Raw genomic sequence first — 13,065 nt, 5'->3', positions numbered from 1 at the left:
ATCCCCAACAATCAATCACTGAGAAGTTTAAGAAGTATCGAAAAAAGAGTTTCTATTTCAAAGCGTCCGCTTTTTATTCGTTTTGTCTTTATTTTTAATCTGTCCGTGACACTGACGTTAAGCTGCGCTAATGAGTTACGACATTAGCTTACTGCGACGAAGAGCTTATTGGATTTTTTACGAATGGGTTACCATTACTGTTGTAATTGTTTTCTGTGACGTAGGATAAATAATGTTTCGATCTTATTTTTAGTTTGTTATATTATTACATAACGATTTGAAATTTAACAGCTTCAATAGTAAATTTTACAAGCAAATCTAACCTATTTCCTTCTCATACCATAAACTAAAGATATTTACGTTTCACTTTTTTTATGAAGAATGGTATTTAAATAAAGAATGAATGAATGCATTTGTTTCTTGAAGTTAATTTAAAGTCATCAAATGAACACGTCATACACCCAAGGGTAAAATAAAGGGGCTGCCGACAGTTATGACGTTAACACCTTTATTCAAAGAGGTGTCGCCATAAAATACAACTTGACTTGATTTACATCGCTCCTCGAAGACAGAAAATGTACTGTATGGGCTCGAAAGGATTACATACTTCTTACCATATGTAACTTTCTTAAATACTTGTTCGTTTCCCACGGTTAATATTAAAATACTTGGTATTTGGTTTAGTGTTAAACTTTTTTGATTAATAATATAATGTTGTTTTGTATAGGTTAACTATAAAAACATGAATAAAGGTAAAAAAAACTTAGGCCTGCTATGTAGACTTACAAATAATAATATATTTTAACTTTAAGTACAATATAATATTATTCTTCTAACGATTACCTACTTCTCGTGTTACAACGTTTTTATCACGGCTATATGAAAAAAAATATTAATGTTTTTTGGCAATTGTACCTATAGTTTTGTATGATATCGATTAACTATATGACATCATTTACATTACAATGCTGTTTAATGCATTTTATAATGAACCTTCTATTTCAAATATTAATTAAAGTTTTTTTGGCGGAAGTGTAGTTAATTGCATATTATTATCAGTATTTTTCTTTACATTCATATAAATGTAAGTCATATTTATAAGGTAATGAAATAATAAACCTCCTGTTCTAAATGCGTAGTCTACAAAATATCATAAACAGAATGAATATTTCTAAATGCCTATTTTTTTTTCAACGTTTATATTTTAGAGAAAAACTTTCGTCAACAGGTTGAATAGTTGGATACTTTTCAATTTTTCAATGAATGTTATAAAGCTCTGTCCTCAAAAAAATCGACATTGAACACATAATAAATAAGGTAAAACTTACATAAAGCGTTGTATTTCATATTTCTGAAACTATACGGAAAAATTATTCTATTTATTCGAGCGAGCGTAGCTCATTAGGGCCTGCCACTTGATATCCGGCCCCTAATTAAAGGGATTTATCTAGCAGATATATCCGTTTCGAAGTTTATGACAAATATTCTGTAATTTTTCCAAGTGTATTTATAAATATATATTTTTTATGATAACCGCTTCAATTTGAATAAAATATATTCCTAGAATTAAATGACTGACAAATTTATCTTGTAATCTTTGTTTATGTAGCTGTAACTTTGATTAGATACTATATTGTTTGATATCTAAGATATTGCATTACTTGTTATGAGTTATCTATATTTTATATTATTAAAGATAATATATAAATCAGTCAGCAGTTTTTATTTCGTCTTGTGACGTTTACATGATTATTCTTTCACCGTGCTATAAATGGACATACACTCAAAATTTAAAGATTTAAAACTACGGGATAAGTATTTTTATGTTACCTACTTTTATATTAAGCTATTTTTTTTTTCAAACTCAAACATTCATTTATTCAATTAGACTACTATTTAGTAGCACTTTCGAATCGTCATTACATAAGTATTTTTAACATTTACCACTGATTCGAAAAGCAGTATCTATGGAGAAGAATCGGCAAGAAACTCCATAGTTGCTCTTTTAAAATCATGTCAATATTACACAATATGTAACTTATATCTAACTTATACATAATATATCATAATATGCCAAAGAACTGTCCTGTGGTTTTTACGCGACAACCCTCCATGGGTCTTTATCGTCCATATATATTAATATAAAAGTAACATAAAAATACTTATATTTTTTCCTATTTTGTCCACAATGAAATCACTATACTTTGTTTCATAAAGTTAGTAGTTTAGAAAAAAAAAATTAAAACTTAATAAATAAAAAGTTTATTACTGCTGCTTAAAAAGATTAAACATGAAAGTCCTTTTTTTTTTTTTTTTTTTTTTTAGTGGGGAAATCTTGCATAGATACCCACGGCCTCCGGGGAAGAGGCCGTGGGTTATGTCGGATTCCTACCGACCAAAACCCCACTGTGTTCCGTCAAGCCACATCAGCGACAGGGCCACGGGTATGTGTAGAATTCATCCGTGACCCCATCAGAAACATGAAAGTCCTGAAACTACGCTGTCGAATGTAAAGGAAAATGCATTATAAACACAGGATTAAGTGATCTCCATATATCTTCTGTTTAAAAGTTCTCGTGATAAATAGAGACAAGATCGAGGAGTCACATGTGATCAACATAATTAAATTAAACCGAGGACAAATTGACAATCAACTAACTAATATATCAGGATAAACAGAATTTATTTGTAGCTTTTTATGTAGGTTGGTTGTACAAAAACGTTTTAGAACGCGGTCTGTTGTAGTTTATATCATGCACGAGAAAATTGTGGTATTGTTTGGTTAAATAAAAAAATATTTACAGTTTTTTGGCTTATTTTAATTGAGATATATAATTTTTCCAAAAATAAAAGAGATCTACGACAATTAATTATTACTTACCAAATACTTATTGCATTCATGAAAAATACCATTAATCAACGTCTCTCATCCGTGGCATTGCCAACATCCATCAATGAAGAAAGCAAGGAAGAGGAAGGGTCGAAAGTGAATAGTTTATCCATCATCAAGGCACGTAAAATCTGAATTGGGTTCGTGCCCCCAAATATCGGTAATCACGTGCTAGGGAGGGCCGACCCCTCCGCCTGAACCGTAAATAAACCAGTGTTTATGGGTTAATCATCGCGTATGCATCACTGATTGTAATCGTTCTGTCTATGTGGTCCTGCTATGAGCTATCTACTTTTCATATTAACGCATTTCCTCGCTTAAAAATACATTTATTTATCTTTAACGAAACAAGAGACGTACTTAATTATTATGAAAAAAGAAGCAGTACTTATCACAAAATGAAACCGGGAAATAACTTGTTGCACTATCTACATTTCCATTATAAAATAGTCTGGTACTCTATTATATATAAATTAATACCTACAAGTTATAACTTATATCAGTGGAATAAAATCTAATTTATTTCAACAATAACAATTGATAGGCTTTTTATCGAACTTTATCATTCAATTTGAAACCTTATCATGGAAAAACAAAAGCCCTTGAGACAAGTTATTTATATTTTATGAATGAAAATAGCGTGATGACGTCATTTTCTGATACTATTATCTTCTGATATAAAATCGATGTACTACGCCCTTTCACACCTTTAATATAAATAAAGGGTCTTTGCCTTTACAATAAAAATAAACGTTATGTAAACATTACCTACTCATTTTTATTTTTGTCACAGCGCCGATATTATATGTCTATTTCAGTTAAGAAGTATATAACGTGTCCACAACAAAATTGGTTTAGTTTTAAGGCCAATCAGAAGCAGCCACGTAGACAACTAGTAATTGTATTAGATTATTATATTCATCGTTTCCAAATCGAATCAATTATTTAATTCAATTGCAAGTTCAAGAGCTAATTCTGTACGAACGCATTATTACTATCTCTCATATTATTTAGACTAGTAAAGGCGAGCAAGAACTAAGAAGACATAAAATATACCAATCCGTCCTGCTAATCTTAGCAGAGATATTCAACCGTGACTGAAGCGTTCATACAGAAAACAACTTTGATTTGGTGACGCGTATCTTGAAATATAATCAGATCATATCATATAATCTAACACTTGGTTGGATAACTAATAGACGCGTATTGATGCGAGGAGGTCGTATATCTCATGTCCTCCCTTTGTCACAATATCATCGTATAAATTCAATTTGATTTGATATGATTAGCCGGTAAAGTAGATAGATTTGTATAGCATTAAAAAGTATATTATTACTATGTTTATATTCTAAGTTAGTAAGTTAGATGCTACACGGCATGTTAAAAATTATCGTTTTCAAAGGAAACACGGAGCTTCTATTTCTATTTTATTTAGTACCTGTTGATTGAACTAACACATATTAAGCGTTCATTTACATACATTTTATATACATCAAAGTCAATTTGAAGGCCTAATGTTTCGAGTATTGTCTTGCGATTTTAAATCGGCCCATGATCGCGAGCGGAAGGAGTCCACTCCTGCGCAGAATATTGACGCGGGTCTTTAGTAAGCTTAGCTCACGTAATGGTAGAAAAAAGTAAGTTCCTGTCGATACAGGAGTCATTGAAACCATTGTTCTATCGGGATAAATGTGCGAATGACATGCTTCTTAAATTTATTTATATAGTAAAGTTTGCGTATTTGTGTCATTTTCTAATACATTATTGTTTAATAACTATTTTGTCATTTTATTTAAGCTTTCGGCTTATTTATTGAAATATTATTTAAGTAAATAAGCTATGTTGGTCAGTTAGTCATATATATTTAAACTTAATTTAAACTGGCCTTCTAAGAAGCTTTTGGATCAAAGATTTTTTCAACCTGATAAATGGTGAATTTTCACAAAAGTCTCTCAAACCATTGTTTACACGTTAACTATGCCCGTCCGATTAGGGCCCTTCTGGCCTCCTCCACTCAAGCGACAGCTCAAGCCGAGGTTCGTGGTCCCCGTCAAGGGGGGACGCCCTTGTGCATGTCGCTACCAGGGTGAACCTTCAGTTCACCCCCGCGTCCGCGTTAAAATGTAGAAGCCCTTCTGGCTAACATTGAGAAACACCTTTAAAAAAAAAAAAAAAAAAAACGTTAACTATTATTTCATCTCTTAAAACCCGTATAATAAATTTCTCTTGTAAACTTTGAATGATATTAGTTTATTTCATTATACAAATAACTTTCAGTAGACTTTAATTATTCCATGGTTTATTTACCTATTGAATAATCTTATATATTTTTTACAGTGCGATGAAGGCGGCGGCGCAGCAGAGGGCATCAAGACTGAACCTCCGGAGGCTGAAGAACCTCGCACCATGCAGAAAGTGCCTTCGTTGTCTGATCTCACAGACCCTGAAGCATCGTTGGGTAAGTCTTAATTGTAATAATTGTATTTACTTTGTGTACATATTGCAGAATACAACATAGAGTGGAATCTACGCTTTATGAACGTTGTAAGGTTAAGGTTCAAATGCTTTCTTGTTTATTTAACTTTTAAGTCACTATGTTACAACGTACTATAATGCTGATGATGACGTTTTAGGTAGGTTCTATGTAGGTCTTTATACTCTCTTTTCATCTTCCGAATTTCTAAACGCACATGTATTTTCTAGTTCTTTCGTTGGTTAAAACTTTGCAATACGTCATTTAAACCGCATAAAAAATCGGATACTTCAAGTGTTGCCATCACGCCTTCAGTGATGATAATAAATTACACCACAGATTCAAATAGATTATACTCAATTTTCGCGCCACGTGTCAAGGTAGCGAGTGACAGCAATCATAATCACGACGTGGCTGGAGGGAAGGAAACCGGCCAATCTGCCCTATCCTGCTAAACGTGCTAAACCAACGCGCGATCGGATAATCTGTGCTGAAAACTAAAGAACTATGGTCTGCATTGTTGCAGAGTTTTTATTCGTGTTGCAGTTGACCTAACTGCGCTAGTGATTTTTTTTATTGCAAACGATACCAAAAATTTAAATCAATTTTAACAAACTTAACCCACAAAAAAATTGGGCTATAGGGACAGAAGCAAAAATAGATACTGATTACATCAAGTAGTATAGTTATGAATGCAATATTTAATTATTATTGTGTTACATTATATAGATAGTGTAGCTGAAAGATTCTGAGCTTTTACAATTAAAAAGCTTCATATTTTATGTTGCTATTTTTTACAAAATCTAGGTACTCTACCAATTTGGCTCTAATTTTTTTCAGAAATATGATAGCCTTGCGAAATATGTACTTAGGCTACTTTATAAGCTTTTACATATTATATAAAGGTGTTACATAATAAAAGGGGTTAACAGGTCATTATGAATATTAATGTAATACAGTATTAGTATATGGGGCTGACTGACAATCATTAGCGACTAGAATCCCGAATAGGATAATTCGTTGCATCCTTGTTAGGAGCGATGCAATTTCAGCACGCAACTATTTTCATAACCCAGTTTACATGTATGCACTTGACATTGCTATTGATCGTTTTTTGATACAAGTAGTGTTTTTTTTTTTATATTTTTATTTTGTTGGAGTAACGTGGCATAGTTATAGTAGTCAGTGCTTGAAAGTTGTCATAAAATATTCAAGAATTGTTCAAGAATCAGGATAATTTCAACGAATTTGTTTGGCATTATTTGTTAGGCAATTTTTCGTGATATATTGATAGTAAGTCGTCATTCATAGTAGATAATATAATATTATCTTAATTGGGATAATCGGAAATTGCAATATAAACAACTCGTAAACATCCGCAACAGCCGTGTTTGTGCTGATTGGAATTAATTTTTAGGTTTTAGAAAGTTTATCCTAACGTGATTATGCTTTAGTTTCATGTTTTGGATTGGCAGAGCTTTAAAGAGCTTTTAATTTTATATGATTTTAAACAAAAAATTCTACACCCTATTTTATATAGGATAAAACACGTGTAGGATGTAATTTTTAATTTTATATACGTACGTACGTATGCTTTTTACATAAGAGCTTTTGAAAAAAGGTTTTTAACAAGATCGGTCGTAAAAATTTTAATACTTCCATAAAATTGATTCTTATCGCAGCAAATAAACGTTTTACATTTTAATCGTTAACATAATTATGAATTGTTGATAAACAATTATAATTATATCGCCATATCGGGCATGCTTCAACGCTTTTTAATGATTTTAATAAAATTTTGATACTATGTAGTTGATTTTTTTTAATTGAATGTTTGAAATTATTATAAAGTTAAATATGTTTACATACGTATGTACATATGTATCTTATTTATTCAGTAAAGAACTATTAACTTCAGTATTTATTTATTTACTCATGATTAATAACTGTTAGATATTCGATACAAATTGCCAGACCGCTGGCGATTGTTTTGTTGTATACAAATTTAAAAACAGTTCAGCTGCAACACACAGGGTGGCTAAAAATCAGGCAGGTCGTTGACCCCAGCAGTTAGCTCACGCCAGGGTGGCCTAAGGATACGGGCCTATTGTTCCCTCTATCTTTACTTTATATGTATATTTACGTGGGAACATCGCATATATGCACACATGTTTACCCATTTAGCACCATGTTTGTATTCTGTTTGTGTTCTGTTGCCAAGAAAAATATAAACTTCAATGGCGAGAGAAGGAAAATGTAAAAATATTTAATGATTAGAGTTTTGCAGTTTTCTTTAATAAAGTTTTCCTTGTCGAATAGGTGATTATTAACATACGAAATATTCAGAGGGTATATAATTATTTGCGTATCAAATGTTTATTAAATACGAAAACAAAAAATCTATAACTTTGAAATTGACTTCATGCCTTGAAGATTTACTTATTCATATAATGTTTAAAGTATCAGTGTGGTATCAGTTTACAACTTCGCAGTACTCCACTTTAACACAAAAACCCGCAATATAAGTAGAACATGTAAATAAAACTATTGTTAGGTATATAATATAGCGTCACTGCAAACTTTGCAAAATATTGTATGTCGTATTGTTATAAAATCCATTTTTTCTATAAACATTCGAGAAAGTAGCATTATAGTCTTCTAGTAGGAGGAGAAATTTCAAGGAAAACAAATAAGTAATGGACAATTTACATTATTCATTTACAAATACAGATGCAAAACCTAGACCTATTTTACGTTATGTTTAATAATCTAAAACAATATATTTCGCAACAATATAAACAAACATCGCAATAACAAAGTAGAGAAAGTAAAAAAATACTAGTAATTGATATGATATCAGTATTATAGCTAACGAGAACAATGCAGTAATTTGTTCAATATCTCAGACTCCCGCGTGACTCACACCGTACACTACTGATTAATTATATCATAATATGACACTTTTTGTACGCAACATTGTTATTTAACACAATTAGATAGAGCTGATTATCGAATGATATGTTAAATGTATGTAAACTTGTGTACGTGCGTGGTGTATTTGCGCAGATGAGACCTCACTGCCAATGATGATTATCACCGCTTTATTTATTCACGACTAGCTATAGCTGGTGGCCCCGGCATTGTCCGGGTTCAACAGGAAAGAAAAAAACTTTATAGACAAAGTTTTCATTCATACTTACAAATAACAACGTAAATTTCTAATATATTTTCAAATACCCCAATACACAATACAAATTTTACTTATTTGTCCTACAGGAAACAGATGTGTTGTTGCCAAAACCATAAGTCAACAAAGATAGTGCGATAAATTAAGTAATTACCGCAATTATCAGTCAACAAAACAAACATGCAGATTTGTCATATTGAAGTAAAATAACAAGTCGACGAGACGTTGAGGATTAATTCCTAGGTATTTTTCCTTGATAACAGCAATTAATGTGAGATAGCCATAAAAGAATTTTCACGTGAAATATTTTTTATTGTCTCGAGGCTTCATCCGACACCGTAAAGGATGTTGCGGTGTCCACTTCCCCTCAATGTTGTACGATATACAGGATGTTGCCAAAACTTCGTAGCAACTGTGTATATTTACATTCGCCCATTACTAAAGTTACACACTTCAGAATAAACAATTATTACTTACGGATAAACGTTTAACACAATAATGGTTACGATGTAATTACATTAATAATTGTTGATTTTATTACTGCATATCATTTGGCATTCAATTATACATTCATTTTATGAAAAACCTTTAATAAAACCCTCAAATTAGACTTCATCAGACGTTGTTTAATGCCAATGCATTATTAGTAAATCATATGGGTAATGTAACATTATAATGATGGCGTGCCCAACTTTTTTACACTCCATCGAGCGGAAAGAGAGTCTCGCGTGTCACCTGGTTTTTAAAAAAAGATTACGTATTGCAAGCCAGTTACGGCTTCCATAATTCGAAAAAGGATTTTTTTCTGTACATATTTTATTTTATATTTTTAATTCTATCTATCATCATTGTGAGTGTGACCATAATAATATTACATTCACAGATAATAATATGTTGCTAATTAAATGTGTAAATACAGTGTGACTTATCTGGGTAGTTGGTACTACTTAAATCTTACAGTCGCAGTCACTAAATATATCGATTACATACGTTGCAGTCTGCAGAAGCATGAGCAGAAGCTAAGAATTTAAATACCTATATTTTTTGTGCAAAACAAAGTTGCGGGTTATTTATGCCTAAGCAAGTTCAGATGTTGACACAAGAAAATTCTCATGAACGGCCTACCATGTTGACTCAAACGAACACGTGTTCAGCACACAAATACAACTGGCTCAAGACGTCCGACGCACACATACACAACTCATTCATGTCGAAGCTCGTGAATGGCGAAGCGGTCCCTGTACGAAAGCTCCTGAGAAGTTATTACCGCCTGGTACCGCGGGCGGACTAGTTGACGGACATGTTGGTTTATAAATCGACAGTCGATACTGACCGCTGCCAACGCAAACAGATAAATTATTTGATCGAAAAAGCAAACGAATCAGACGTGCTGATAATAATAGAACTACAATTATTACTAAAATAATCACACTACGCCATCACGATACTGTGTAATATTATGTAATGCGCTAGAAATACGTATCCATAACTCTTTTTTAAATATGATTTGGAGTTGAGGTTCGTTTAAGTTTATGAAAAATTTATTTATTGTATAGTACAGAATACAGATAGAATTATTAATGTGTATAGAGTGTGAGATATATTTTTCTTCCGAGCTATAAATAATAAACGTTAGAATCAAACATTATTATGCAACGAAATTTTTTTTGTAATAAAAATACGTGTAACTTTAACAATAGATATGCCACCTGAACGAAATAATTGTAAGCAAATACATACGCATTTTATTTCACTAGTCACTACAAATAATAATATTATGTTAATTGTCCACAAATCGACCGCAACAATAATTGCTCAAACCGCACGTTAGATAAACATTTACCTACCACGCGTAGGCGCGAACATTAATCCCTTCAACACAAAACAATTTACAAATCGTCTAGTCTGATTTTATTACCAACCTACGTTAGAAAAACATGTTATAAAATATCGTGTTCTTTTCACTAAAATTATTTAGAAACAACTATATAAATATCGCCGCGAAATAATATTCGGTCTTGTATGCGGAGTATTTTAAAGTAAGATTGATTCATTTTATTGATAACTGACAAGTTGATAAATAAAAATCAAGTTTATTGTACGATCAACGGATTGTTCACTAGATGCATATAAACAAGATGCATTTTAATGATATGGGCCATGTTTATTGAATATTCTAGTCATCGCTCAGTCATAGGCAGGTATACAATTTTTTTATAAACTTTTAATAATTTGATAATAATTCAGTCGTGCGCACGCTCTTATTGCTGATGCACAACGCGTCGAGCCATTCATATACGCATCCAAATGGTCTCGTCGTCACCTCTCGGTTCTGTGCTACTGTATTGTATGCATACTAATCGCTATAGCATAAAATCATAAAGTTGTACACGTAGAAACGAAATCTATTAAAGCTGTCACCTTTCCCACTTGCAGAGTGTGAAATCATGGCTGATCGCAAACTACACGGTTATTTTATTAATAAAGCATGTGACTAATAATAATAATGTATGTATTCATCTACATTAGCCATGGCCCTTGACAAATGTGTGATGTAAATAGAGAGTAACAACAAAGGCAAGATTAAAAACTCTATCAAGAAATGTTTACATAAAAATAATTATGTAATAAGTCTTAGTTATTTTAAATAAATGAAATAACATACAAACTTGTTTAATTAATTACGTATATTTAGATGATAAACATACGCACATAAAATATGTACAACCACTATGTAACATTCGAACACATTAAAGTACGAAGCAGCGCCATCTAGTGGCGTTGGTAAAATACGTGTACAACAAATTTGAGCGTTGTGTTTCAATAGTTCGTCTACCATCCGATAGGTGGCGGTAAATTGTAGTTCTCAAATGTAACCACAGAGGGCGTTACTCTAAATATTTAACCTTGTGTTGGTAGACTACTCAACCACTTTTTTTTCAAAAGCTTTACGAAAATTGTTTATTTATTAGTTACTTTGATATTAAATTTAAGCACCTTTTCGATGTTTAACTATGTGTAATAAATATTTCCCTTTATTATTACGAAATATAATTCCATATTTTTTTCTATATTGTGCCACAATATTCTTATACTTCGGATAAAAATAAACTACGGCTAAAAAGCTTGAGCGATAAACCACAAAACAATCGACACATTTAACTTATTTTGCATAGTTTTGCATAAACACGTGATATCTTAATCGTTCAATAATGATTTGGAACATAGAACCCTCTACGTAGGGGTAATAAAACGAGTTAGACCGTTGTTTGTGTGGATGTGACGTCACGCGGGGTGGCGGGGGCGGGCGAGGCGTGGGAATCGTGCGGCAGGTGCGCGCGCGCCGGCCACTGATCCTGAACGCACACACACAACGCAAGGAAACTATCCGTTATTGAGAAAGTTCCGCTTTTCCACTGCTCTCCATAATTTATTCTAAGTTTATTTGCTTATGGCTTGTTCAATATCTTATTGTGATCTATAACTTCTATTAGTTATAGAACGACAAGCTATTGCAGTACAAAATTTATAAAGGTTTTGCAGAGGCCAGTGAAAAGACAAATTTCGATTCAAGATTTCAGAAGTGTTTTGAAAGAACCTCATATTATGTAAGTACTTACATAATATTATGAGGTTCATTCAAAACACCTTGCAGTAAAATAAATATCAATATACATTTTACGATATGAGGAAAATATCTACGTTGTTTTTTTTTCGTTATCGAATTGTTAATATTTTTTCAGGTAAAAAATAAAATAGACCTTTCATGAAAATTAAACTGAGTATAGTAAAAAAGCAAGTTACTAATACTGTGCCAATACTATACCTTCATATATACCTATTTAACACTTTTTCTATAAATATCAACTTATTTATCTGCTTTATGAATGCTTTCCACATATTAAAATAAAATGTTATCATAAAACACAATTATTCAATTTTATCAGCGATAACAGCTTCATCACATTTAACAAGTTTTAAAAAGCTCACAGCGTAACCTTATTACCGAGTAGCCTCCACTGAGATTCAATAAAATTGGATACAAAAATTAGATTCCTTCGATGGAGGGTCGCCGAGAGTTTTTCGCTTTGATGTCGTTTAATAAAGTTCACCTCGTTCCCGCCAGGTCACCTTCTAAATGGACCTTAAAGTTGTATGTATCGTCAAAGGCTAATTCGTTTTTGTGTAAATGCTGAAACAAAATGTTATGAGCGCTCCTGATAGTGGCGCTTTTAGTTTTTAATTCTATGTTCCGTTATGCAACAGTTATTTTACGAAAAACTAATGATGTAAAATTAGTACGTAGTATCATGCTCTTTAATAATGTTTAATAGGATTAATTAACCTTATAACAGCACCTTCTACACCATACGATTGGGAAGATACTATTTATAAGAGACTAGGTACTTAAACATAACTGTTACTCTATAACAATTTCAAATTTAATCGTTTCTCAACGAGAAAGTACATAGATATTCCAATAAGAAGAAGCGTGAATATATATATATATATATA

The 13,065-nt window shown here is 32.0% G+C and overlaps 2 protein-coding genes across 4 annotated transcripts in view; one reads left to right on the top strand and one right to left on the bottom strand.

Annotated features, from left to right (window-relative positions):
• LOC123699438 (ETS-like protein pointed) overlaps positions 1-13,065 on the top strand; it is a 100,664-nt gene that overhangs the window by 18,101 nt on the left and 69,498 nt on the right. For both annotated transcript variants that reach the window (XM_045646363.1, XM_045646362.1), the window contains exon 3: positions 5,228-5,348. In XM_045646363.1, coding sequence (XP_045502319.1) covers positions 5,228-5,348 — 121 coding nt within the window. The remainder of the gene's footprint in view (positions 1-5,227; positions 5,349-13,065) is intronic.
• The window catches only part of LOC123699439 (ATP synthase subunit d, mitochondrial-like), a 30,036-nt gene that overhangs the window by 5,454 nt on the left and 11,517 nt on the right, over positions 1-13,065 (bottom strand). The gene's annotated exons all lie outside the window — the stretch shown is intronic.

The sequence above is a fragment of the Colias croceus genome, chromosome 18 (assembly GCF_905220415.1).
Source record: "Colias croceus chromosome 18, ilColCroc2.1".
Taxonomy (NCBI): domain Eukaryota; kingdom Metazoa; phylum Arthropoda; class Insecta; order Lepidoptera; family Pieridae; genus Colias; species Colias croceus.
Note: the sequence above shows the minus strand (reverse complement) of the source record. Positions and strands in the feature narration are given on the sequence as shown.